At 35.7% G+C, this 26,569-nt stretch overlaps 1 protein-coding gene across 2 annotated transcripts in view; it reads right to left on the reverse strand.

Annotated features, from left to right (window-relative positions):
- The window catches only part of NUBPL (NUBP iron-sulfur cluster assembly factor, mitochondrial), a 320,313-nt gene that overhangs the window by 286,456 nt on the left and 7,288 nt on the right, over positions 1 to 26,569 (reverse strand). For both annotated transcript variants that reach the window (XM_051977282.1, XM_051977281.1), the window contains exon 3: positions 11,551 to 11,585. In XM_051977282.1, coding sequence (XP_051833242.1) covers positions 11,551 to 11,585 — 35 coding nt within the window. The remainder of the gene's footprint in view (positions 1 to 11,550; positions 11,586 to 26,569) is intronic.

Genomic DNA, 26,569 nt, shown 5'->3' on the forward strand with positions numbered 1-26,569 from the left:
ATCTCACACCAGCTTGGTGGCAGGCTGTCTTCCTTCGCTTCTCCACTAAAACCAAGACTCCGGAAGGCTTCCACAAAACTAGCCAAGTCCCAAGTGAAGAAGATAGGACTTTGAAGGATACAATAAAGTATTTGGACTTAAAACACCTGGCTGCTCTTGTAGTGATTACTGAACTGAAAGGAAGGCTGCCTCCAGAGACCCCAAGAAAACCTCAACAGGAAACATTACATTGTAGAGAGAACATTACACCAACTGATGCACAAGTCAAGACATCACTCTTAAGATAATATTGGTCCTCTTCAAGAACTGAGAATAAGAACTTGTAAGCTACATTTGGTAGAGACAAAGTGATTTTTCTCTATGCCATTATTCTAGAAAACATGATTTAAACTGTCATGTGCAAATTCACATAACCACCACCTTAATTTTGATATTCTGCAAATTTGAGATTCTGCATCAAGTGAAGCATTAAAAATTACATGGAAGAATTAGGGTCAGAGGAATATTGTAGTTATGTGAGTTTATTGACCAAACAATGTTAACAAAAACATTTTATTACTTTACAATGGAATTATAATGACAAGTATTAATGATGTTATGTATAACCTATATCAGATTGCTTTACTGTCTTGGGAAGAGGGGAGGTAAGGGAAGAAGGGAAAAAACTTGGAATTCAAAAATTTACACAAATGAATGTCAAAAACTATCTTTACATGTAATTAAAAAAACAAAATACTATATTGGGGGGGGGAGTATTAATAATGTTAGAATACCTTCCTCACTGAATTTCTCCCTTAATTTTCCTTATTGTTTCAAGATAACAATATTAGATTATTGTGAAGTCCGGGCTAGCTTCCTGGAGGCCTCAAGATCAGCCAAAATCAGAATAAGTAAAAGTCCTTGGTCTTTAGGGGGAGAAGTGAAAGAAGTAGGCAAACTTCCATGAGCATCACCTAAGATGTATACTCAATTCTCGAGTCCACAATCACCAACTTCTCTCCTCCTTGTCCTGTCTCAAAGTGACTCTCCCCTCTGTCCCTCTGCCCTCCAATCCTTGCCTATCATTATCTTAACACCAAACATTCAGTAAGCACCACAAGTGAGAAGAGCCATTCAGTTGAGTGATTCAAGTATACCTTTTTGGAGTTTCAGCCCTCTACAGATTATTATCCATAATGTGCCCTCCTAGTTCTAGTTGTATCCCAAGGCTATCCTGGACCTTCTTCTCTTTTCTCCCTATATTCTTTTAGTGATCTTATCAGTTTACTTGAGTTTAGTCATCATCTGCTAACAACTTAATATATCTATATGTCTAGCCTTAGTCTTTCTGTTCAGAACCAATCCCAAATTACCAATTTTCTATTAGACATTTTGAACTTAATGTTCTATGAGCAATATATTTATACTCAATATGTTTTAAAAATTATCTATCCCTCTCAAATCCATTCTACAGCTCTTTCAACCTTCCAGTAATACAGATTATTTAGTGTTTTCCTCAACTCTTCACTCCTACCTAATACCACATATCCAATCAGCTGCCAAATTGTATTTTTAATTCCATATGGCTCTCATCAGTCTTCTCCTCTCCATTCACACAGATATCTCATTATCCTTTAGCTAGATCATTTCAATAGCCTCATTAAGTGGTTTCTAGGCCTAAATTCTCTCGCCTCCACAATCCATCCTTCAAAAAATTCCCAAAGTGATTTTCCAAAAGCTCAAGTCTGACTGTCACTCTCCTTCTCCTGTGGTTTCCTACTTTTACACCTGCAAAATGAAGGTAAAAAGTTCCTTCCCAACTAAGTCACATCTAGGAACAAATATCAATTCCTCTTTTTGGAATTTAGAGCCTTACAACATATTTTCAACCTATATTTCCAACTTTTTTATACAGTTTCTTTCATTCACTCACTGTCTTAACCAAAACTGGTTTCATTATTGTTCATCAAAAATAATACTCCCACTTCACAAACTTTTCATTGGCTATCCCCTCTTCACAGAAGGGACTTTCTCACAAACTTTGCCCTTGGAATGCCTACATTCCTTCCACAGATCAAGAGCTGCCTTCTACAAGAAGTCCTTCTTGCTCTCTTCCAGCTACCCAGCTGATAGCGCTTCCCTTTTGCTCACAATTAACTTATAAGTTTATTTCATGTTATAGATTATCTTCCTCCACAAAATGTAAGTTCCTTGAAGACAAGCTGTGTTGCATTTTTGTCTCTGTGTCACCAAGTGTTGTGCCACAGTTTCCTTTTATTGTTGTACCTCAGTTTCCCTCAATTGTCCTGCCTCAGTTTCCCTAAATTGTTCTGCCTCAGCTCCTTGAATTGTTCTGCCTCAATCCCCCTGATTGCAACCCCCATTTCCTGTTCATTAGGATTGAGATAATTAGGACTGTGGAGATCTAGCCACTCTGGCATTCCAAATGTATAATCTCAGATAAGGGAAGATCTAGTTCAGACATCCTGGCTCTTAAGTCCTCCGGAATTATCAGAATTTATGATCCTCACTCCCCACCCTGTCAGAACCAGATTAATAGTCCTTGTCTAGAAATTCCCACAATCACCAATGCTTGGACTCCACCCCTTGCCTTTGTCTCCCTGTTCTTGGTGCCACATATATAAAAATTATTGGAATCTCACATTCGCTGCTGAATGCTTTGAGATATCAGCCCTGGGACCAAAATGGATCCTTTGGTCCCAAACAACCTCTCCCTCTCAGAAATCCAAATAAAATGTTAAAAACTCTCCGATTTCTACCTTATCTCAGTTTCTCCAGCATCACACAAGCACCTAGCAATGCTTGATAATAGGCCTGATAAATAACTGTTGACTGAAATAAGGTTGGTTGAGACAACTCATGTAGGGGATGCCAATATAAAGGATCTCCCATGTTTCCCTTTACCAAAACCTTTCAGTGTGAGAAACATCAACATATTGGGATAAAACTTCCTTGTTTCTCCTTAAATAGTTAGAACATTTCAAACGATCCAAAATATTTTTATGTTATGGAATTGCACATTTCCACTTGTACAGAAACGAAATCTGGAAAGATAAAGCTTAACTTTCATTATGTGATGATGACAATGAAATTTCTTGAGGCAAAAAAGTAAAAAGGAAAACTATGTCCAAATGTAAACTTTTTTATAGATAATGCAGAATCTTGTGTACTTGTAATGTGTTAGTATATGTATGATGTGCTATTCAGACTAGAGGGGAAAGGAAAATATGTAAATTTGGTTTTACTAAAAAGAATTATTAGAAATAATATGAAAGCAGAGTAGACATTCTCCAAATGGCCAAAGAATATGAACAGACAAATTTCAGATAAAGAAATTGAAACCGTTTCTAGTTATATGAAAAGGAGCTCCAAATCATTATTGATCAGAGAAATGCCAATTAAGACAACTCTGAGATACCACCACACATCTCTCAGATTGGCTAAGATGACAGGAAAAGATAGCAACAAATGTTGGAGGAGCTATGGAAAAACTAGGACAGTGATACATTGTTAGTGGAGTTGTGAACTGATCCAACCATTCTGAAGAGCAATTTGAAACTATGCACAAAAAGTTATCAAACTGTGCATACCCTTTGATCAAGCAGTGTTTCTACTGGACTTATATCCCAAAGAGATCTTAAAGGAGGAAAAGGGACTCTTATGTGCAAAAATGTTTGTGGCAGCCCTCTTTGTAGTGGCCAGAAATTGGAGAATGGCTGAATAAGTTATGGTATATGAATGTTAGGGAACATTATTGTTCTGTAAGAAATGATCAGCAGGATGATTTTAGAGAGGCCGAGGGAGACTTACATGAACTGATGCTAAGTGAAATGAGCAGAACCAGGAGATCATTGGACACAGCAACAAGATTATTCAATGATCAATTCTGATGGATGTGGCTCTTTTCAATGATGAGATGACTGAAGCTAGCACTAATGGTCTTATGATGAAGAGAACCATCTACACCCAAAAAAAAGAACTGTGGGAACTGAGTGTGAATCACAACATAGTATTTTCACTTTTTTTGCTGTTGTTTGCTTGCATTTTGTTTTCTTTTTCATTTTTTTCCTTTTTAATCTCATTTTTCTTGTGCAGTATGATAACTGTAGAAATATGTATAGGAGAATTGCACATATTTAATATATAATGAGTTACTTGCTATCTAGGGGAGGAGAAGAAAGGAAGGGAGGGAAAAAATTTAGAACACAAGGTTTTACAAGGGTGAATGTTGAAAATTATCTATACATATGTTTTGAAAAGAAAAAGATTTAATAATAACAAAATTAAAATGAAAAAAGAATGCAGAGCAGAAAGATTAATCCCTCTGACACCAGTTATGTGGCAAGTAAGCTCAGCTCTAAGTGTCCCTAAGCAACTCTTAGATGAGGTGACTACCTATATCAGAAGAGGAAATTTCTACCCTGAGCTGAATTTCCTCCAACCAAAATATGTTGAATTCTGGGATACCAGCAAGTTATTCCAGTAGTGATGTGCAGAAGATAACTAGAAATGGAAAATAAAAATACAGATTTAGGATTTATCAACATAGAAGCAATAGTTGAAGATGTGGGAGTGAATGATATCATCAAATGAAAGGGAATCAAAACAAAGAAAAGAAAAGCCCAGAAGACACCTGCCTTCAAGAATGAATTTTAAACTCTTAGGAAAGCTGCATTTGAAAGATGTTTTAAAAAGAAAGAAACTGTATTTATGTGTAACAGCTGATTCCCCTTAGGCAAATTTCCCTATGTACATATTTAGGGCTTGAATTCTTTATGTGCTACATCATAAAATCCACTTGTAGAGAAACAGCCAGACACAGAGAGAGCGCCAGCATTGGAATTAGGAAGATTTGGGGTTCAGGTCCTGATTCTAAGTAACCATGAGAAAATCATTTAACCTTTCAATACACTCCAAGGACAGTGTAATGCCAGAAGAATTAGAATTGCCAGTGTGGTCTTCAAAGGGAGTTTCAAAAACAAGTTTTCTATATCAATGAAATCACAGATCCCAACCTAAAATAAAAGGGGCTCATTTTTTAATATTAGATTATAAAATAAAAGACAGGAAATATAATCCCTCTAAGTAATGTTCTCAACAAGTACAACAGTATAAAACAGCTTTACCAGAGATCATTTAACTTGAATGTTATTTAGACCCCTAGAACAGTGGTTCCTAACCTAGGGTCCATTAATTTGTTTTTTTAATATTCTGAAACCTATTCCAATTTAATTAATTTATTTTGTAATTCTATGTATATTAACTTTTGCTTTTAAAAATGTTATTCTGTTACACATGCTTAACCTATATCAGATTGCTTGTTGTCTTTTATATTTGTAGATTTGAGCCTGCTCTTTCATGGGCAGACTATATATGTTTCATATAAGAATTTATGGTTTTATTTTTCCAATAAAATAATAGTATAATAGAGTTATACTCCTGTTCGAAAGCCTAATACCCAACTTCTTTAAAAAATTATAACTATCAATGGCAAGAAAATAGAAAGTGAGTGAATGCCCATCAGTTGGGGAATGACTGAATGAGTTATAGTACATGAATATAATGGAATATTATTGTTCTATAAGAAATAATGAGCAGGCTGACTTCAGAAAAGCCTGGAAAAATTTACATGAACTGATGTTGAGTGAAGTGAGTAGAAGCAACAGAACATTATACATAATAAAAACATACTTGGCTTTTTTCAACAATGAGATGATTCAAGTCAATTCCAATAGACTTGGGAAGAAAAGCATTATCCGCATCCAGAGAAAGTACCAAGGAGAATGAACATGGATCAAAGCATAAGTATTTCCACTTTTTGTTGCTATTGCTATTTGTTTGCTTTTTTTACATGGATTTTCCCTTTTGATCTGATTTTTCTTGTGCAGCATGATAAATATGAAAATATGTTTCGAAGAACTCTACATGTTTAACCTATATCAAATCGCTTGCTCTTTTGAGGGGGAGAAGGGGAAGAAGGCAGATAAATTTGGAATATAAGGTTTTGCAAAGATAAATGCTAAAAACTATTTTTGCATATTTTTAGAAAAATTAAATACTATTTTAAAAAAAGAAAAAATTATAACTATCACTCTGTTAAATCAAATAGAAATTACATAATTCTAAGGTTTTCTAAAATGCATACAAAATCAGTTAAACAGAACACAATAAATAAGATAGCTAAGTGGCACAATGGATAGAAAGCCAGACCTGGATTCAGGAAGACCTGAGTTCAAATATAGCCTCAGAAATTTAATAGCACTGTGACCCTTGGCAAGTCACTTAACCCTGTTTGCCTCAGTTTCCTCAGCCCAAAAGTGAGCTGGGAAAGAAAATGGCAAACTACTCTAGTATCTTTGCCAAGAAAATCCCAAATGGAGGTCTTGAAGAATTGGACAAGACTAAAAAGACTAAACAAAAACAACAACGTAGGGGAAAAAAAAAATCACAGAGAATACAATTTCATAGGATATGGTATTACAGTTGACTGTAAAAAGTTACCTTCTCCTTATTTTCTCCTGTCTTCTTACTGAAATAAATCAAAAGCTGAATAAAGGTCATGGAATTCTGAGGACCTTATTTAGGGAAATTTTTCAGAGATCTCTGAAAGGACAAAATAGTCCTTATGGCTTTTTGGTAAACAATCTAAGAACTAGGACCTTTTCTACCTTTCTACCACCATCAAGAACAAGTAAAAGCACAAGCCAGAGAGCCACTAGCTATTTTGGTGTACTTCATGGATTACTGTAGGCAAAAACATTTATCTCAGGATAAACATTATTTTCTGTAACACTTTCAAAAGTCTCAAGCTGCTTGCTATACCAAGAGCCCATCTTTTAACAATATCTTCCCAATGATACTAAACGTCTATGGGTTATGGAACACAATGTTTTTGGAAGAATCAAAATCACAAGTGACCAAGAAGGCAATGAGAAAACATAGAGTGGGAGTGATCAGATTGTAGCATGTTATAAACTATGACTTATATGCATGGATAATATGATGATGATGATAGCTAGCATTTATATAGCACTTTAAGGTTTGCAAAACACTTTACAAATATTATCTCACGTTAGCCTTACAAAAACTGTAGTAAGAGGTATTATCCCTATTTTATAGATAAGAAAGTGAGGAAGATAGAGATTAAGTGACATGTTCAATATTACAGAGCTAATAATTGCCTAGATCAGAACAAAAAATATCATTAAAGACAAGTAAGTTAAATGTGGTGAAGTAGTAACTGGATTTGAAGTCAGGTTCAGAAAGACCCTATCTCTCAGTTAATTCTTAGCTATGGGACTCAGAGCAAGCCATAGAACCCCTCTGGATCTCATCTTCAAAGTCAGAGACAGATCTGGCAATTGCTAAGTTTCCTTTCAGCTCTGAAATAGGTGATTCAACTTTTTTGTAAAGATCATAACTAATACTATATTAAACCAAATAGAAATTACATAATTCTAAAGCTTTCTAAAAAGTCAGAACAGAGTAAACAAGGCAGCTACATGGTACAGTGGATAAAGAGCCTATGGTCCCCAACCTTTTGTAAGACAAATGAAGAAGACGGGGAGGTCAAAAGACACAGCAGAGGAACAGCCTCCAGTCTCTGGGCTGGTGTTCTTGAGAAAGGAAAAGAGCCAGATGAAGGCATCCACCATAATGAATGTTTCTTTAGGGTAGATTTACAAATAGACAATCACACAAGATGAGAAGGCACGAAGATGCAGCATAGAAGAGACTTTCCACCCAGCATCCCTCGCCTAAAATGACACATCCTTGATAAAGGGTCTCGTGTAGCCAATAAAGAACTAGCCTCAAAGTCAGGGAGGTGGAGAACAGATCACTGCCAGGACGAATACCAGGGCGAATGTCCCTTAATAACTTCTCAAGTCTCTCAACAATATTCAAACCTTTTAATTTGCAGAACAGTGGCTGAGCCCAGGGAATTCCACTAAAATCACAGGTACAGATAAACAATAATAATAATAAAAATGATAATAACACTTACTACATGGTAACAAGCACCATGCTAAGTACTTTACAATTATTATCTCACAATAAGCCTAGAAGATAGGTGCTATTATTATCCCCATTTTACAGATAAAGAAACTGAAGCAAGCAGATGAAGTGATTTGCCTAAGGTCACACACCCAGTAAATGTTTGAGGTCAAATTTGAACTTAGGCAAGTCCTCTCTATTTTTAACCAACTCAATATATCCTGTCCATGTCCTTTATAGAGTATGTAACCAATATATCCTTTGAATTCAGCCTTCACCACTTGATGGGGAGTTTAAAAGAATGAATGTATACAGCCTTATTTAATCAACACATTATAACCATGCTTTCATTTATTCTCTGACTTAGGAGCCTTCAGCAGTCAGCCAGAACTTTCTCACCTCCACCATGTTTGTCTGGTTTCTTTCCTTCTATGTATAATTAATGAAGATGCGTGAGATTTGGGGTCTTGTGTCCTGTTGCTTACTCAGACTTACTGTAGGACAACCTGAAGTTATCACAGACTTTGAAAAAGATCTTCACAAACAGAACAGAATATTGTCATAACCCTTCAGATTACTACCTCTTTGACTCTTGGGAAAATGTAGTATATATTCATATATTCCACTCAGTGAAAATTTGATTGGGCCAACAGAATTAACTCTAGAGGAATTTCCTGAAATCAGTATTACCAATGCTGACCTTCACCAAACTAGAATTCAGACATCTAAAGATGAAACTAGGCTCTCTGTAAAAATCCCACTCAAAATTAACACTGAATTAAAATATCCATTAAATAACATAATTCAGCTCCATATAGATAGGACAGTCATAGCCAAAGTCAAAGTAGAAAAAACAAAAGGCAAATCCCCCTGGTTCTTAAGTCCTATATCAGTAAGCCCAACAGTTTAAACATCATGGTTCTCAGGGACACCTTCCCAACTAGTGTAAAAAATGTCCTTCACAAATTGGATAGATAACTTCCAAATAGCTGTACAGAAAAAGAATCTGCCCTCTAGTCAAGATAATAGACCCCACAGTGATCCCCACCTGGTAGATGACATTTGGCATACTGGGTTTGATGAAAGGAAATGACCAATATTTTCAACAAAAAGAATTATTTCCTGGTTGTTACTTTATCTCCAGCTAAGAAGATGTTCCAAACTCAAAGCTCTTGACTAAAGATATTGATTTCCATAATGATTAGACAGCTGATGACTAGAAGTAAATCATATATCCCTAAAATGGATCTAAAGTGATCTTTGGGTTTCAAAAACTCTTTCTTACTAGTAATCCTCTTACAATAAAATTTTTCTTATTAGTAAGGGGTGAGGTTGTGAGTGAGAAAGGCAAGAGAAAAATTGGATCAGAAGACCACAGGACAACTCCTGGCTCCTTAATTTATCAGTCATGTGGCCTTGAACCAGTCATTTAATTTCTTGCATCCTCTCTTTATCTATTATTATAGTTTTCAAAGGCTTCAAATTTGTCTTGTTTAAAGAAGAATTATTATGATGATCTAATGAGATTATATATGTAAAAGAACTTCATAAACTCACTGTTATACAAGTTTCCCCAAAACCTTAACTCAGATAACATACATATATTTTCCTCCATTTAACACTAAGACAAAAACTCAAATGAAATGATTTGCCCAAGATCAAAAGCTATATTTTCTATCTAAGATAGAATATAAACATGACCTGACTCCAATTATGGAAAGCATCCTAGTATACCATAATGTTCTTTTAAAATATCATGTAAGTGTAACTTGTAACAGTAGAAAATTTAGCAACTACACAAGAAAGTCAGCTTCATAATTCACTGTCACAGTCACTTTCTTTTGGTCTGATACTGTTTTTCTTTTCCCCAAGTTTCCCTATATTCCCACTTTGCTTAAAACAAAGATTTCTTTACCAAATCTGAAAGATTAAAAAATTAGGAAAGTTAAAAGAAAAGATAAAGAACTGGAATCCCAAAAAATTTTCCACAGGATAGAATGGTGGGCTAAATCTACTAGATTAAATATAACATGGATAAATATAAAATTTCACACTTGGGTTAAAAAAATAACTCCACAAATACAAGACAGAGGTAGGAGTCAGCTAGAAAGCAGTTCAATTAAAAAAAAAAAAAAAAAACCACTGGAAGATTTTAGTGGAGTAATGGCAAGCTCAGTGAGTCAACAGTAAAATGTGGAAGGCAAAAAGGGAAAAAAAACACTAAGTTACATTAAGGCAGTTTTGAGAATTAAGGAATTAATTCCCTACTGTACTCTTGCCCTGGTTAGACCATATCTGAAATACTGAATTCATAGTCTTGGGTACCATATTTTAGAGAAAACATCAATAAACTGAAAAGGATCCAGGATAGGGCAATCAGGATATTGAGAAGCCTCAAGATCCTGACAGGTAACAGTATCAGCAGATGAAACTAGGTTATTTTACTCTGAAGAAGAAAAGACTCAGGGAAGAAGTTCTTAGATTTTAGGGAGGTCATGAACTTGGATGGGAAAAAAAAAATCAAATTCTTGTTTTCATCAATCTCCAACCAAAATTTAGCATTTTCTTCAATTATTTAAAAAACATTATTTTAAGCAGTGGTCTAGTAAAACTGCCAAAGTACTCCATGAAACCAAAAAAGGTTAAAAATCCCTACATAATGGGGACATGAAACTGGTCATCAAACATAGAAGAAAAATAGACTTGATGGGCTTGCCCCTAGAAAGCAGAATAAGAATCAATGGGTAGAAGTTGAAAAGAGGCAAATTTAAGTTTGGTATAAGATAGAAAAAAAAATCATAACAATTAAAATTATCCAAAAGTGGAAGGAGCTATCTCAGAAAGTAATGGATTTCCCATCCCTATCAAGATGATCTCTTGTGGGGCAGGTAATAAAAAGTATTATTATTTCCAACTCTAAATACCAAAAATGGGTTATAATTGTACTAACCCAAGCCAAAAAAGATATAGGAAGGAAGAATTGTACAAGGTGAGTGTTGGCACTGGAAACCAACCAATAAAGAGTGTTACTCTTTATATAAGAGTATTCTTTTTTTTTTTTTTAATTTTTTATTTAATAATTACATTATATTGACACTCATTTCTGTTCCGATTTTTTTTTCCCCTCCCTCCCTCCACCCCCTCCCCATATAAGAGTATTCTTAAGCTCTTATCTAGAGGAAGTTAGGTGGCACAGTGAATAAAACACTGGACCTGGAATCAAGAAAAACTGAATTCAAATTTAGTCTCAGACATTTACTAGTTATGTGACCCTAAATAAGTAACTTAACATGTCTTAATTCCAGTTTTATTATCTGTAAAATGAAGACATAATAGCACCTCCCACACAGGGTTGTTGTAAAAATGAAATGTGATAACATACATAAAGATATACAAACTTTAAAACAATATATAAATACTAGATATTATTGCTTCTTAAAAACAAGAACAATTTTCAACTACTTATACTATATATAAATAATATTAGTATACTCATTAACTCTTCTTTCAATTTTCCAAAAAGTTAATAGCATTTTCATTTATTTACCAACATACCGAATCATTTGCTCCCAAAGCAAGTGCAAGATTCACTGAAAGGGAAAAAAAAAAAAAAAAAAAAACATTTTATTAAAATTGTCTCATACTTTTCAAGACATTCTTATATTTAAATGCTTATAATGTGATAACCAAAATATAGATAATTTAAATCTCCTTTTGCTTTTTAAATCACTGGGATTAGAAAATAGCACAGAAAATAGAAGTAAATTGTGATTTTCAAATATAACCCTCATATGACTTTCTCCAAATTGAAATTTTAAATGAGGCATTTAACCTAGCCAAAAGAACTTTCACTTGAAATCTGAATTGAATAGTTCTCTTGAAAAAAGTTATCAGGTTTTTCAAAATAGAGAAGTCAATATGAATGCTTTCCAGGAGCATACTGCTTACCATTGTGAGAAAAGTATCTACATCACACTTGATTATCAATGCCCATAATCCTATTGATTTTTTAATATGAACTACAGGGACTCTGAAAATTACAAATGCTTCATTTATGATGACCTGTCTCTATGAATAACTGGCCTAGTTCCCTCTTTCCAGATCCCCAGACTAAAAACTGATCTTCTGACTGTCATATCTTATTATCCATCCCCTCAATGACCTTTCTCAAAGACAGGAACAAGTCTCTCTCTACATATAAGTCAATAGATTATTTTATCACTTCACACTGGGTATTTAATAGTTGATTTAACTGCAAGGAATGGGATTCTGTGTGTCTCCAGCATTGCCACATTTCTTTTTAGCCATATGCTGTGCCTAATACAGAAAAAGAAAAAAAGGCTATAATTGCTGATTAGGATACTGCTTCCCATAGATACAATGTCATGAGAGAAAACAGGTCATTTCTGTTATTTATGAATTGAAAAAGCATTTGTGAGGTAGCAGCAATATCTAACAACTATGCACAACAGGAAAAATGTGTCACTAATTCCAAGCAACTACTATTGTAACCAAGTACAAATTAACTTTTGCAACACAACATGTTTTAAAGTTGTGGGGACCTCTTATAACAAAAAAGAAAGCAATAAAGAAACAGAACCTGGGGTGGACCCAAGATGGTGGAGATGACACATGCTTCTTTCTGAGCTCTCCTACCACCCTCACACTAATTACAAAATTCAGCCTCTAAATTAGTGCTGGACTGACAGAACCCACAAATATTGGGAGTGCAGCAAATCACTAGCAGAAGATAATTGCAAAGATCACCAGAAAAGTTCTGTTTTGATCATGTGCAGGCACAGGAGGAGACTAGGTGCAGATAGGAAAGCAGAGCATGGCAGTCAGTACATGCTCAGCAGACTGGGGATGGGGAGGGGGAGGCGGTCTCTGCAGGGTGGAGAATCTACAGTGAGGACTCTACCACAGTGTTGGCTACTCTGCCCTGGTTGCAAACCAGTAGATCAGCAGAGAAACTATAAAACATCCAATACAAACACAAAAGATAAAGAGTGAATCCAAAGAGTCAGAGTCGCATGGGACATGGCCACATCCACCCAGCACCAGGAGTGACTCAGCGCAATCCCTGCGCAGCCACCGCTGCTTCCAGGTGTCTGTAGAAGAAGCTTGGAACCTCCTAGTTCTAAAAGCAGATCCCAACTTTAAAAAAAAAAAAAGAGTAAAAAGGCAAAGTGGGCTCTAACTACAGACAGTTTCTGTAGTGAACAAGAACAGATTTCCAAACCTGAGGAGACTAAAAGCAAATTGTCTCCAGATGAAGTCCCCAAAGGGAATATGACTTGATCCACACCACACAAGGCTCTCCTAGAAGAAATTAAAAAGGATCTTAAAAGAGAACTACAAGAAGAATGGGGAAAGGAAAGGAAAACTCTGCAAGAGGAAACAGAATTTGTGAATTGGAAAAAGAAAATAACTCTTTGAAAAAAATGTAAAATGGAAAAAAAATTCCATAGAACAAAACAATTCATTTAAAAACTCAATTGGACAATTACAAAAAGAAATAAATAAATAAATGAAGAAAATAATTCAGTAAAAATCAGAACTGAACAAATGGAAATGAATGAGTCAGTGAGACATCAAGAATCAGTCAAGCAAAACCAAAAATAATAATAATAATAATAATAATTTAAAAATAAGAAAAATGTTAAATACCTACTTGGGAAAACAACAGACCTGGAAAATAGATCTAGGAGAGATAATCTAAGGATTATTAGGCTCCCCGAAAATCATAATTGAAAAAAAGAGCCTAGGCATTATTTTTCAGGAAATCATCAAAGAGAACTGCCCAGATATCATAGAATCAAAAAGTAAAACAGCCATTGAAATAATTCCTCAAACACCTCCTGGAAAAGACCCCAAAATTAGAACTCCAAGGAATATTGAGGAGTCACAATAAGGATTATTCAGGATCTAGCAGTGTCCACATTAAAGGACTGAAGGGCCTGGAATCTGAAATTCTGAAAGGAAAAGGAACTTGGAATGCAGCCAAGAATAAATTACCCAACTAAACTGAGCATTTTCTTCCAGGGAAGATGGGCATTCAATATAACAGGTGAATTCCATTTATTTCTGATGAAAAAAACAGAGCTAAACAAAAAAAAAGTGACCTCCAAATATAGGACTCAAGAGAAGCATAAAAAGGTAAAAAGAACTGTTGAGAACTGTATTTCTGTTATGGGTATAGACAGAGAGTGCATATATAATTTGATTTTACTGTTATAATATAAAAAAGGAACTAGAGGTGGAAAGGGGATTGTACTAGAAAAGGGGAAAAGTGGAGGTAAAGAGGGAAATTACATCTCACAAAGAGGTAAAAGGAAATCTATTGTATCTGAGGGAAAGAAGGGAGGGGATGAACATTGTGTGAATCTTACTCTCATCGGATTTGGCTCAAAGAGAAAATATTAGACATACTCAGTTTACAGAGAAACTTCTCTCACCTTATTGAAAAGAGGAGGGGGAAAGCAAAAAGGGAAGGGGTAAGCTAAATAGAAGGGAATACAGAAATAGTAGAGGAAAGGTAAAAGAAAGAGGGAAGGACTCTAAGGAGGTAGGGATTCTAAAGGGGGAAGGCTGCTTGAAGCAAATGGTGCCCATAAGTTAAATACTGGGGAGGGGAGTAAGTGGGGAAAGAAAGAGAAATGTATAATCTGGGAATAAGAAGATGGCAGGAAATACAGAATTAATAGTTTTAACCATAAATGTGAATGGGATGAAGTCTCCCATAAAGCAGAGGTGGATAGCAGACTAGATCAAAAGCCAGACTCCTGTCCTTCCGGTTAAGATGGCGGAGAGGAGGCTCACAGTTGCATAAGCTCCGCGCTTTCTCTCACTATCCACTTCATTACAAGCCTCTGAATCAATGGTTGACTGAAAAAAAACCACAAATAGTTACCAAGAGAAGCCATCCTTGAGATCCGCCAAGAAAGGTCTGTCTTTACTGGAGGGCTGGGGCGGTTTTAGATCGGGCGCAGGCGGCGGGCAGCGGCAGTGAGAGCACGGGAGCAGAGCTGAGAGGGGGTGGGGAGTGATCGTAGCCGTCTCTGCGGGGAGAGCTTCGCTACAGGTTTGGAACCTGCAGCAAGTCAACAGCCCAGCAGAGAAGCTAAAAACACCGGGGCTGAAGAATACAACCGCAAACAGCTGGAGTCTCTCAGGACCTGGCCGCCCCCCCCCCTTCCCCCCCCTCAGTGACTCAGCACGCTTTGGGATCTCAGAGCGCAGGCGCAGCACAGTCCTGCTAGTGCCTCACTGCTGCCCCCTGCAGTCTGTAGAGGAAGCTCGATAACACACCCAGCCCCCCCCCAAAGAAAGACTCCAGTTTTTTCTGTTTTTCTTTGGTAGTCTGTCTCTGATTAATAGACAGAATGAGCAAGAAGCTGAAGAGGACTTTAACCCTTGACAGCTTCTATACAGATAGAGAGCAGACTCTAAATCCTGAGGAGACTAAAAACAGGCAGTCCCCAGGTGATTCCCCAAAGGAGGAGATCGTCTGTTCCTCAGCACAGATGAACCTCATAGAAGTGATTAAAAAGGCTCTCACAAGGGAGCTAGAAGAAAAATGGGGAAAGCAGAGTGAGGCTTGGCAAAAGGAGAGGGAAGCTTGGGAAAAGGAGAGGGAGGCTTGGCAAAAGAGCCTGGAGAAAGTTAAAGAGAGAGTGGATAAAGAAGTAAAATCCTTGAAAAATAGGATTAGTGAACTGGAAACAGAAAACAGCTCTCTAAAAAACAAAATTGGCGAAATGGAAAAAAATTCCACAGAACAAAAGAACTCAATTGGACAATTAGAAAAAGATTTTAAAAAAGTGAGTGAAGAGAATACTTCACTGAAAATCAGAATTGAACAAGTGGAATTGAATGACTCGAGGAGACAAGAAGAATCAGTCAAGCAAATCCAAAAAAATCAAACAATGGAGAAAAATGTGAAATACCTTCTGGGGAAGACAACAGACCTGGAAAACAGATCCAGGAGAGACAATCTGAGAATCATTGGACTCCCAGAAAAACATGATGAAAAAAAGAGCCTGGACACTGTCTTCCAGGAAATTATCAAAGAGAACTGCCCAGAAGTCATAGGAACAGAGGAAAAAATAAACATTGAAAGGATTCATCGATCACCCACTGAAAGGGATCCTAAAATCAAAACACCAAGGAATATAGTGGCCAAATGCCAGAACCCTCAGATGAAAGAAAAAATATTGCAAGCGGCTAGAAAAACCCAATTCAAGTATCAAGGAGCCACAATAAGGATCACCCAGGATCTGGCAGCATCCACATTAAAAGATCGAAGGGCCTGGAATATGATATTCCGAAAGGCTAAGGAACTTGGTATGCAACCAAAAATAACTTACCCAGCGAGAATGAGCATCTTTTTCCAGGGAAGAAGATGGACATTCAACGAAGTAAGCGAATTTCATCTATTTCTGATGAAAAAACCAGAACTTAACAAAAAGTTTGATCTACAAATATAGAACTCAAGAGAAATCTAAAAAGGTAAAGATTAATCTTGGGAACTATATTTTGACTATATAGATGTATAAAGAATACATGTATACCTTGTTCTAGAAATTGATGTGGAAAGGACATTGTACCAGAAAAAGGGTAAAGTGGGGGTAGTACATCTCATGAAGAGGCATAGGAAACCTATTATATCTGAGAGAAAGAATGGAGGGGGATGAATATAGTGGGTATCTTACTGCCTTCAGAATTGGCTTTAAGTGAAAAATCTTAAGACATATTCAATCTATGGTGAAACTTCTCCCATCTCATTGAAAAGTGAGAAGGGAAAAGTGGAAAGGGAAGGAATAAGCTAAGCGGAAGGGAATACGGGAACTAGGAGGGAAAGGGGTAAGATAGGGGGAGGAACTCTAAGGCGGGGGGAGGGACACTAAAAAGGGAGGGCTGTGAGAAGCAAGGGGTGCTCACAAGCTTAATACTTGGAGGGGGGGGAAAGGGGAAAGAAGGGAGGAAAGCATAAACCGGGGTTAACAAGATGGCAAGTAATACAGAATTGGTCATTCTAACCATAAATGTGAACGGGGTAAACTCCCCCATAAAGAGGAAGCGGTTAGCAGAATGGATTAAAAGCCAGAATCCTACAATATGTTGTTTACAGGAAACACACCTGAAGCGGGGAGATACATGCAGGTTAAAGGTAAAAGGTTGGAGCAAAATCTACTATGCTTCAGGTGAAGTCAAAAAAACAGGGGTAGCCATCCTGATCTCAGATCAAGCTAAAGCAAAAATTGATCTAATTAAAAGAGATAAGGAAGGGCACTATATCTTGCTAAAAGGTAGCATGGATAATGAAGCACTATCTATATTAAACATATATGCACCAAGTGGTGTAGCATCTAAATTATTAAAAGAGAAATTAAGAGAGCTGCAAGAAGAAATAGACAGTAAAACTATAATAGTGGGAGATCTTAACCTTGCACTCTCAGAATTAGATAAATCAAACCACAAAATAAATAAGAAAGAAGTCAGAGAGGTAAATAGAATACTAGAAAAGTTAGATATGATAGATCTCTGGAGAAAATGTAATGGAGACAGAAAGGAATACACTTTCTTTTCAGCAGTTCATGGAACCTATACAAAAATTGACCATATATTAGGACATAAAAACCTCAAACTCAAATGCAGTAAAGCAGAAATAGTAAATGCATCCTTTTCAGACCACGATGCAATGAAAATTACATTCAACAAAAAACCAGGGGGAAGTAGACCAAAAAATAATTGGAAACTAAATAATCTCATACTAAAGAATGATTGGGTGAAACAGCAAATCATAGACATAATTAATAACTTCACCCAAGAAAACGATAATAATGAGACATCATACCAAAATGTATGGGATGCAGCCAAAGCGGTAATAAGGGGAAATTTCATATCTCTAGAGGCCTATTTATATAAAATAGAGAAAGAGAAGGTCAATGAATTGGGTTTGCAACTAAAAATGCTAGAAAAGGAACAAATTAAAAACCCCCAGTCAAACACTAAACTTGAAATTCTAAAAATAAAAGGAGAGATCAATAAAATTGAAAGTAAAAAAACTATTGAATTAATTAATAAAACTAAGAGTTGGTTCTATGAAAAAACCAACAAAATAGACAAACCCTTAGTAAATCTGATTAAAAAAAGGAAAGAGGAAAATCAAATTGTTAGTCTTAAAAATGAAAAGGGAGAACTCGCCACTAACGAAGAGGAAATTAGAGCAATAATTAGGAGTTACTTTGCCCAACCTTATGCCAATAAATTCGACAACTTAAATGAAATAGAAAAATACCTCCAAAAATATAGCTTGCCCAAACTAACAGAGGAAGAAGTAAATATCCTAAACAGTCCCATCTCAGAAAAAGAAATAGAACAAACTATCAATCAACTCCCTAAGAAAAAATCCCCAGGACCAGATGGATTTACATGTGAACTCTACCAAACATTTAAAGAACAATTAACTCCAATGCTAAATAAACTATTTGAAAAAATAGGGATTGAAGGAGTCCTACCAAACTCCTTTTATGACACAGACATGGTACTGATACCTAAACCAGGTAGGTGGAAAACAGAGAAAGAAAATTATAGACCAATCTCCCTAATGAATATTGATGCTAAAATCTTAAATAAAATATTAGCAAAAAGATTACAGAAAATCGTCACCAGGATAATACACTATGACCAAGTAGGATTTATACCAGGAATGCAGGGCTGGTTCAATATTAGGAAAACTATTAGCATAATTGACTATATCAATAACCAAACAAACAAAAACCATATGATCATCTCAATAGATGCAGAAAAAGCATTTGATAAAATCCAACATCCATTCCTAATAAAAACACTTGAGAGCATAGGAATAAATGGACTTTTCCTTAAAATAGTCAGGAGCATATATTTAAAACCATCAGTAAGCATCATATGCAATGGGGAAAAACTGGAACCTTTCCCAGTAAGATCTGGAGTGAAGCAAAGTTGCCCACTATCACCATTATTATTTAATATCATATTAGAAACACTAGCCTCGGCTATAAGAGTTGAGAAAGATATTAAAGGAATTAGAGTAGGCAATGAGGAAACCAAACTATCACTCTTTGCAGATGATATGATGGTATACCTAGAGAACCCCAGAGATTCTACTAAAAAGCTATTATAAATAATTCATAATTTTAGCAAAGTAGCTGGCTACAAAATAAATCCCCATAAATCCTCAGCATTTTTATACATCACCAACAAAACCCAATAGCAAAAGATACAAAGAGAAATTCCATTCAGAATAACTGCTGATACCATAAAATATTTGGGAATCTATCTACCAAAGGAAAGTCAGGAATTATATGAGCAAAATTATAAAAAAGTCTCCACACAAATAAAGTCAGACTTAAATAATTGGAAAAATATTAAGTGCTCTTGGATTGGCCGAGCGAACATTATAAAGATGACAATACTCCCTAAACTAATCTATTTATTTAGTGCTATACCAATCAGACTTCCAAGAAAATATTTTAATGATCTAGAAAAAATAACAACAAAATTCATATGGAACAATAAAAAGTCAAGAATCTCAAAGGAATTAATGAAAAAAAAATCAAATGAAGGTGGCCTAGCTGTACCTGATCTAAAATTATATTATAAAGCAGCAGTCACCAAAACCATTTGGTATTGGCTAAGAAATAGATTAGTGGATCAGTGGAAAAGGTTAGGTTCACAAGACAGAATAGTCAACTATAGCAATCTAGTGTTAGACAAACCCAAAGTCCCTAACTTCTGGGAAAAGAATTCATTATTTGATAAAAACTGCTGGGATAATTGGAAATTAGTATGGCAGAAATTAGGCATGGACCCACACTTAACACCATATACCAAGATAAGATCAAAATGGGTCCACGACCTAGGCATAAAGAACGAGATTATAAATAAATTAGAGGAACATAGAATAGTTTATCTCTCAGACTTGTGGATGAGAAAGAAATTTGTGACCAAAGATGAACTAGAGACCATTACTGATCACAAAATAGAAAATTTTGATGACATCAAATTAAAAAGCCTTTGTACAAACAAAACTAATGCAAACAAGATTAGAAGGGAAGCAACAAACTGGGAAAACGTCTTCACAGTTAAAGGTTCTGATAAAGGCCTCATTTCCAAAATATATAGAGAACTGACTCAAATTTATAAGAAATCAAGCCATTCTCCAATTGATAAATGGTCAAAGGATATGAACAGACAATTTTCAGAGGATGAAATTGAAACTATTACCACTCATATGAAAGAGTGTTCCAAATCATTATTGATCAGAGAAATGCGAATTAAGACAACTCTGAGATACCACTACACACCTGTCAGATTGGCTAAGATGACAGGAAAAAATAATGATGAATGTTGGAGGGGATGCGGGAAAACTGGGACACTAATGCATTGTTGGTGGAGTTGTGAACGAATCCAAACATTCTGGAGAGCAATCTGGAATTATGCCCAAAAAATTATCAAATTGTGCATACCCTTTGATCCAGCAGTGTTTCTATTGGGCTTATATTCCAAAGAAATACTAAAGAAGGGAAAGGGACCTGTATGTGCCAAAATGTTTGTAGCAGCCCTATTTGTAGTGGCTAGAAACTGGAAAATGAATGGATGCCCATCAATTGGAGAATGGCTGGGTAAATTGTGGTATATGAATGTTATGGAATATTATTGTTCTGTAAGAAATGACCAGCAGGATGAATACAGAGAGGACTGGCGAGACTTACATGAACTGATGCTAAGTGAAATGAGCAGAACCAGGAGATCATTATACACTTCGACAACGATATTGTATAAGGACATATTTTGATGGAAGTGGATTTCTTTGACAAAGAGACCTAACTGAGTTTCAATTGATAAATGACAGACAAAAGCAGCTACACCCAAAGAAAGAACACTGGGAAACGAATGTGAACTATCTGCATTTTTGTTTTTCTTCCCAGGTTATTTATACCTTCTGAATCCAATTCTCCCTATGCAACAAGAGAACTGTTCGGTTCTGCAAACATATATTGTATCTAGGATATCCTGCAACATATCCAACATATAAAAGACTGCTTGCCATCTAGGGGAGGGGGTGGAGGGAGGGAGGGGGAAAAAATTGGAACAGAAATGAGTGCAAAGGATAATGTTGTAAAAAAAAAAAAAAATTACCCTGGCATGGATTCTGTCAATATAAAGTAATTATTAAATAAAAATCTAAAAAAAAAAAAAGAAAGAAAGAACTCAAGCCATTCTCCAATTGATAAATGGTCAAAGGATATAAACAAATAATTTTCAGAAGAAGAAATTGAAACTATTTCTAGTCATATGAAAAGGTGCTTCAAATCATTATTGATCAGAGAAATGCAAAACAACTCTGAGATACCACTACACACCTGTCAGATTGGCTAAGATGACAGGAAAAAATAATGATGAATGTTGGAGGGGATGTGGGAAAACTGGGACACTAATACATTGTTAGTGGAATTGTGAACAAATCTAACCATTCTGGAGAGCAATTTGGAACTATGCTCAAAAAGTTATCAAACTGTGCATACCCTTTTATCCAGCAGTGTTACTATTGGGCTTATATCCCAAAGAGATCTTAAAGAAGGGAAAGGGACCCCCATGTGCAAAAATTTTTGTGGCAGCCCTCTTTGTAGTGGCTAGAAAATGGAAGCTGAGTGGATGCCCATCAATTGGACAATGGCCGAATAAATTGTAGTATATGATATGAATGTTATGAATATTAGTGTTCTGTAAGAAATGACTGCCAGGATGATTTCAGAGAAGCTTGGAGAGACTTACATGAACTGATGCTAAGTGAAATGAGCAGAACCAGGATATCATTATACACTTCAACAACAATACTATGTGATCATCAATTCTGATGGACACGGCTCTCTTCCCAATGAGATGATTCAAATCAGTTCCAACTGTTCAGAAATGAAGAGAATCAGCTACACCCAGAGAGAGAATTATGGGAAATGAGTGTGGACCACAACATAACATTTTTACTCTTTCTGTTATTGTTTGCTTGCATTTTTGTTTTCCTTCTCAGGTTTTTTTCTTTCTTTCTAGATCCAATTTTTCTTGTGCAGTAAGATAACTGTATAAACATGTTTGTATATATATGATTTAACATATACTTTAACATATTTAACATGTATTGGACTATCTGCCATCTAGGGGAGGGGCTGAGGGGAAGGGAGGGAAAAGTTGGAACAGAAGGTTTGGCAAAGGTCAATGTTGAAAAATTACCCATGTGTATGTTTTGTAAATAAAAAGCTATAATAATAATTTTTTAAAAAGAAACAGAACCATATTCATCATCTAAAAAAAAAGAAAAGAAACAAAACCATACTCTTGTCATCCAACCTTATAATTCTACATCTAAAAATTTATTAGTATCCCGATCAAGATATGAAGGTGACATTCTGAGGAAGAGTGAATAGGAAATATACAAACATGGGGGAAAATGCATTATTACCAGAGTTACTACCAACTTTTAAGCTTTTCATGTCTAGAATCTGTAATTATAGATATCTTCACAGTTATTAACATTCTCTACATTCCCAAGGGTCCTCAGACATAGCTAGAATACTCTTCCTCATGTCTAACTTTCAAAATTTTGTTGTTAGAGTTTTTTTCACTCATTCTTGATTCTTCTTGATCCCACTTGGGGTTTTCTTGGTGAAAAGACTGAAGAGGTTGGTATTTCCTTCTCCAGCCCATTGTACAGATAAGGAAATTGAGACAAATAAGATTAAGTGACTTGCCCAGAGTCACACTGCTAGTATCTAATGCCAAATTTGAACTCAAAAAGTTGAGTCTTCCTGACTCCAGGCCCAGATACTGTCCCATTCTGCCATCTAGCACCTTATTTCTTCCAGAGCTCAGTTCAGGAAGAAACAAGGTGATGCAGTAAATAATGCACCAACCCTAGAGTCAAGAGGACCTGACTTTAAATCCAGCCTCCAGACATTTGATGCTTACTAACTGTGAGACTATGGCAAGTAATTTAACTACAATTGCCTTGATCAAATTAAAAAACAAAAACAAAACAATTCAGTTCAGCTGCTACTTTCTGTGTATATACTTTCCTGATTCTCCCTAGTTGAAAGTTTTCCCTCCCTCCTCAAAATTCCCTAGAGTTCTTTGTCCCAATCTCTCTTTTGCTGTATTATTCCTTAGAAGATTTTATCTGATTATGTACATATTGATGTATTTTCGAGATTTGGAGTCAGAAAAACTTAAGTTCAAATCCTGCCTCAGACAGTTGTGAGACACTAGGCAAGTCATAAATAGGTCTAGGTCTTGGTTTTCTCATCTACAAAATGAGAATCACAATAACACCCATCTCCCAGAGTTATTGTGAAAATTAAAGATCTAGATATTTAGATATATAAAAACATCTATATAGAGAGAGAGATGTATGTTAGCTACTATTATTGTCTATTATCTCAGTAAGACTTGATCCCAAACTTCTTTTTTTTATTATTATAGCTTTTTACTTACAAGATATATGCTGCATGGGTAATTTTTCAGCATTGACAACTGCAAAACTTTTGTTCCAACTTTTCCCCTCCTTCCCCCCCCCATCCCTTACCCCAGATGGCAAGTTGACCAATACATGTTAAATATGTTAGAGTATAAGTTAAATTCAATATATGTATACTGTAATGACCGTGTATTTAAAATCAACCTGAGTTCCTGACTCAGATTAAGGGGAAAATCTTCAGTCTTTATTGAAGTGAAGAGGTGAAAAAAGATTGCGATAACAATATGGGCAAGAAGGATTGCGATAGCAATATGGGCAGCTGCGACAGGAAGCCAGCTAGCAGAGAGAGAGAGATCTGAGCTGAAAGGCCGTCCCAATTGCAATTGCAAAAATGCTAGCAGTCTCTCTTTCCCCTTCCTTTTCCATTCCCCTGCCTCCACCCACCAAAATCGTCATTTCCTATACAACACATCAGGACTTGCCCAAAGAGTGGGCGGGGGCCATTCTTTCTCCAAGCTTATATATTAATAGAGTATGGTCCAATTACTATTTAGCCTCATGTGCTTGGGACCTCAGTGCATCAACTCAAGCCTCAGCCCATTACAGTATACATTTCCATACAGTTATTTTGCTGTACAAAAAGAATCATACTTTGAAATAGTATACAATTAGCCGGTGAAGGAAATCAAAAATGCAAGTGGACAAAAACAGAGGAATTGGGAATTCTATGTAGTGATTCATAGTCAACTCCCAGAGTTCTTTCGCTGGGTGTAACTGGTTCAATTCATTAATGCTCCATTGGAATTAATTTGGTTCATCTCATTGTTGAAGAGGGCCATGTCCATCAGAATTGATCATCAGATAGTATTGTTGGTGAAGTATATAATGATCTCCTGGTCCTGCCCATTTCACTCAGCATCACTTCATGTAAGTCTCTCCAGGCCTTTCTGAAATCATCCTGCTGGTCATTTCTTATAGAACAATAATATTCCATAATATTTATATACCACAATTTATTCAGCCAATCTCCAATTAATGGGCATCCACTCAGTTTCCAGTTTCTGGCCACTACAAAGAGGGCTGCCACAAACATTCTTGCACATACAGGTCCCTTTCCCTCTTTAAAATCTCTTTGGGATATAATCCCAGTAGTAACACTGCTGTTGATCCCAATCTTCTTTTAAAAAAAAGAACTAAATCATCCTTTATCTTCAAAACCCTATTACCTAGCAAAGATCTTTAAAAGTAGTAAGCATTTAATAAATATTTAATGAGGAAGACACAAGTTAACTAAAAGGGTCAAACATTTTAATATTAAAAGAGAAATGAGAAAAAGAAGAATCATTTACATTTGTCTCTATCTAGGACAGGCATTCTATCTTGTTTTTATTTTACTATTTTGATAAATATTTCAATATAATTGGTTTCTTTTGTAATTTTAATTTAAGTATTTAAAAACATTCTGAGAAATCCATAAGCTTTATCAAACTGCCAAAATGGCCTATGACACAATAAATTAAGAATCTCTGATCTGAGAGATATGTAGAACCACCATTAATTAATTCACATGATTAATGTGAATTGAAGGCCAAGATAATCAGGTAATACCTGGTTGCTACAAATGAGGTCAAATCTCCAAATTCAGACACAGTAGATATCAGAAAGTGCAAATGGAATTGCAACCATGGCTGATAGGAACACTGGAAACAAATGTGTCAATTTTCACAATACAGATAAAGATAGATTTCAGAAGGTTCTGACATAAATTTAAATGGATGCACAGGAAAATTATTGAACAAAGTAAATAGTTAAGGAGTACTTCAAAATGGAGGTAATAGGAGCTTTGATGAGATAAGACTATGTTGTGCCCCAAAAATCTCAATTACTATTTTGGGGATAATTCAGATAATTTCCAGGTAACTATATCATATCTTGATTCCATCAATGCAACTAAAAAAGCTTCTTGTATGGAAGAGCCATGCACTGGATGTTATCACAGTAAGGTTGATTCACAGTAAGCTGAACAATTGTAAACAAAGGGCAGTGGCTAGTAATCAATAAATATCAGTCTGGAGGAAGAAGGTCAGTGGTATACTTTGGCCTTTAGAGTTGTTCCTTCCTAGTTCAATCTGTTTATTATAAATTGAAGGTACAAGTAGCATACCTATCAGCCTTGGAAGTGACACAAAGCTACATGGTGATAAAAGAGAATCAGGTTTCCAAAAATTGCCTGAGAGGTTAAAACTAAAAAGGATGAAATTGAATTCACATAGATGGGGAAAGGGACTAGGCCGCTGATTACACTAAGTCAGAACACTCCCACTGCTAATTGCAGATCAGCACAGCTTCTGTAATTTAGTCTTAGAGAGTATAGTTGCAGTATCTGCAGGGCTGAGAGAGGTTCATCAGAATTTTGCCCAAGAACACAAAGCCAATATGTGTCAAAAATAGGATTTTTTTTTTTTGCTGAGTTTTTCTTGCTGAGTACCTATCCACATGTTCTACTGCTTCTCATAAAGAAAAATACACAAGAAAAAAAGAGGATGGTGAAAATCTGACATACAAACATCATATGAAAAACCAACAAGACCTAATCTTTTAATTTGGCAACTTTCCATACAATATTAGGCAGTGTTAATAGGAATCTATTTATAGTATAATGAAAAAAAAAAAGACAGTCTTACTGTACTCTAGCTAATCTGACTATATCTGGAATATTATGTTCAATTTCAGCAGCATATTTAAGAAATATTGACAAAATATGTATCCAGGAAACATATATAATATCTAGATACCATGTCATTTGGGGTACAGTTGAAGGAATAGGAAAATCTTTTTTCTAGAAAAGAAAATATTTAAGTGAGAACATAATACCTGTCTTAAAATATTTGAAGGACTGTCACATGAAAATAGAATTAGACTTCTATGTAGCCCACCAGACATGTCCAAAAATGAAGGCTGGACAATCACAGATATTGAGAATGTTGTAGAGGGCACTTTGCAGTGAGTGTACTGAAAGCCTCTAAAGTCCTTTCCAGCTCAGATGCAAATTTCAGAATA

The sequence above is a fragment of the Antechinus flavipes genome, chromosome 2 (genome assembly GCF_016432865.1).
Source record: "Antechinus flavipes isolate AdamAnt ecotype Samford, QLD, Australia chromosome 2, AdamAnt_v2, whole genome shotgun sequence".
In the NCBI taxonomy this organism is placed as follows: Eukaryota; Metazoa; Chordata; class Mammalia; order Dasyuromorphia; family Dasyuridae; genus Antechinus; species Antechinus flavipes.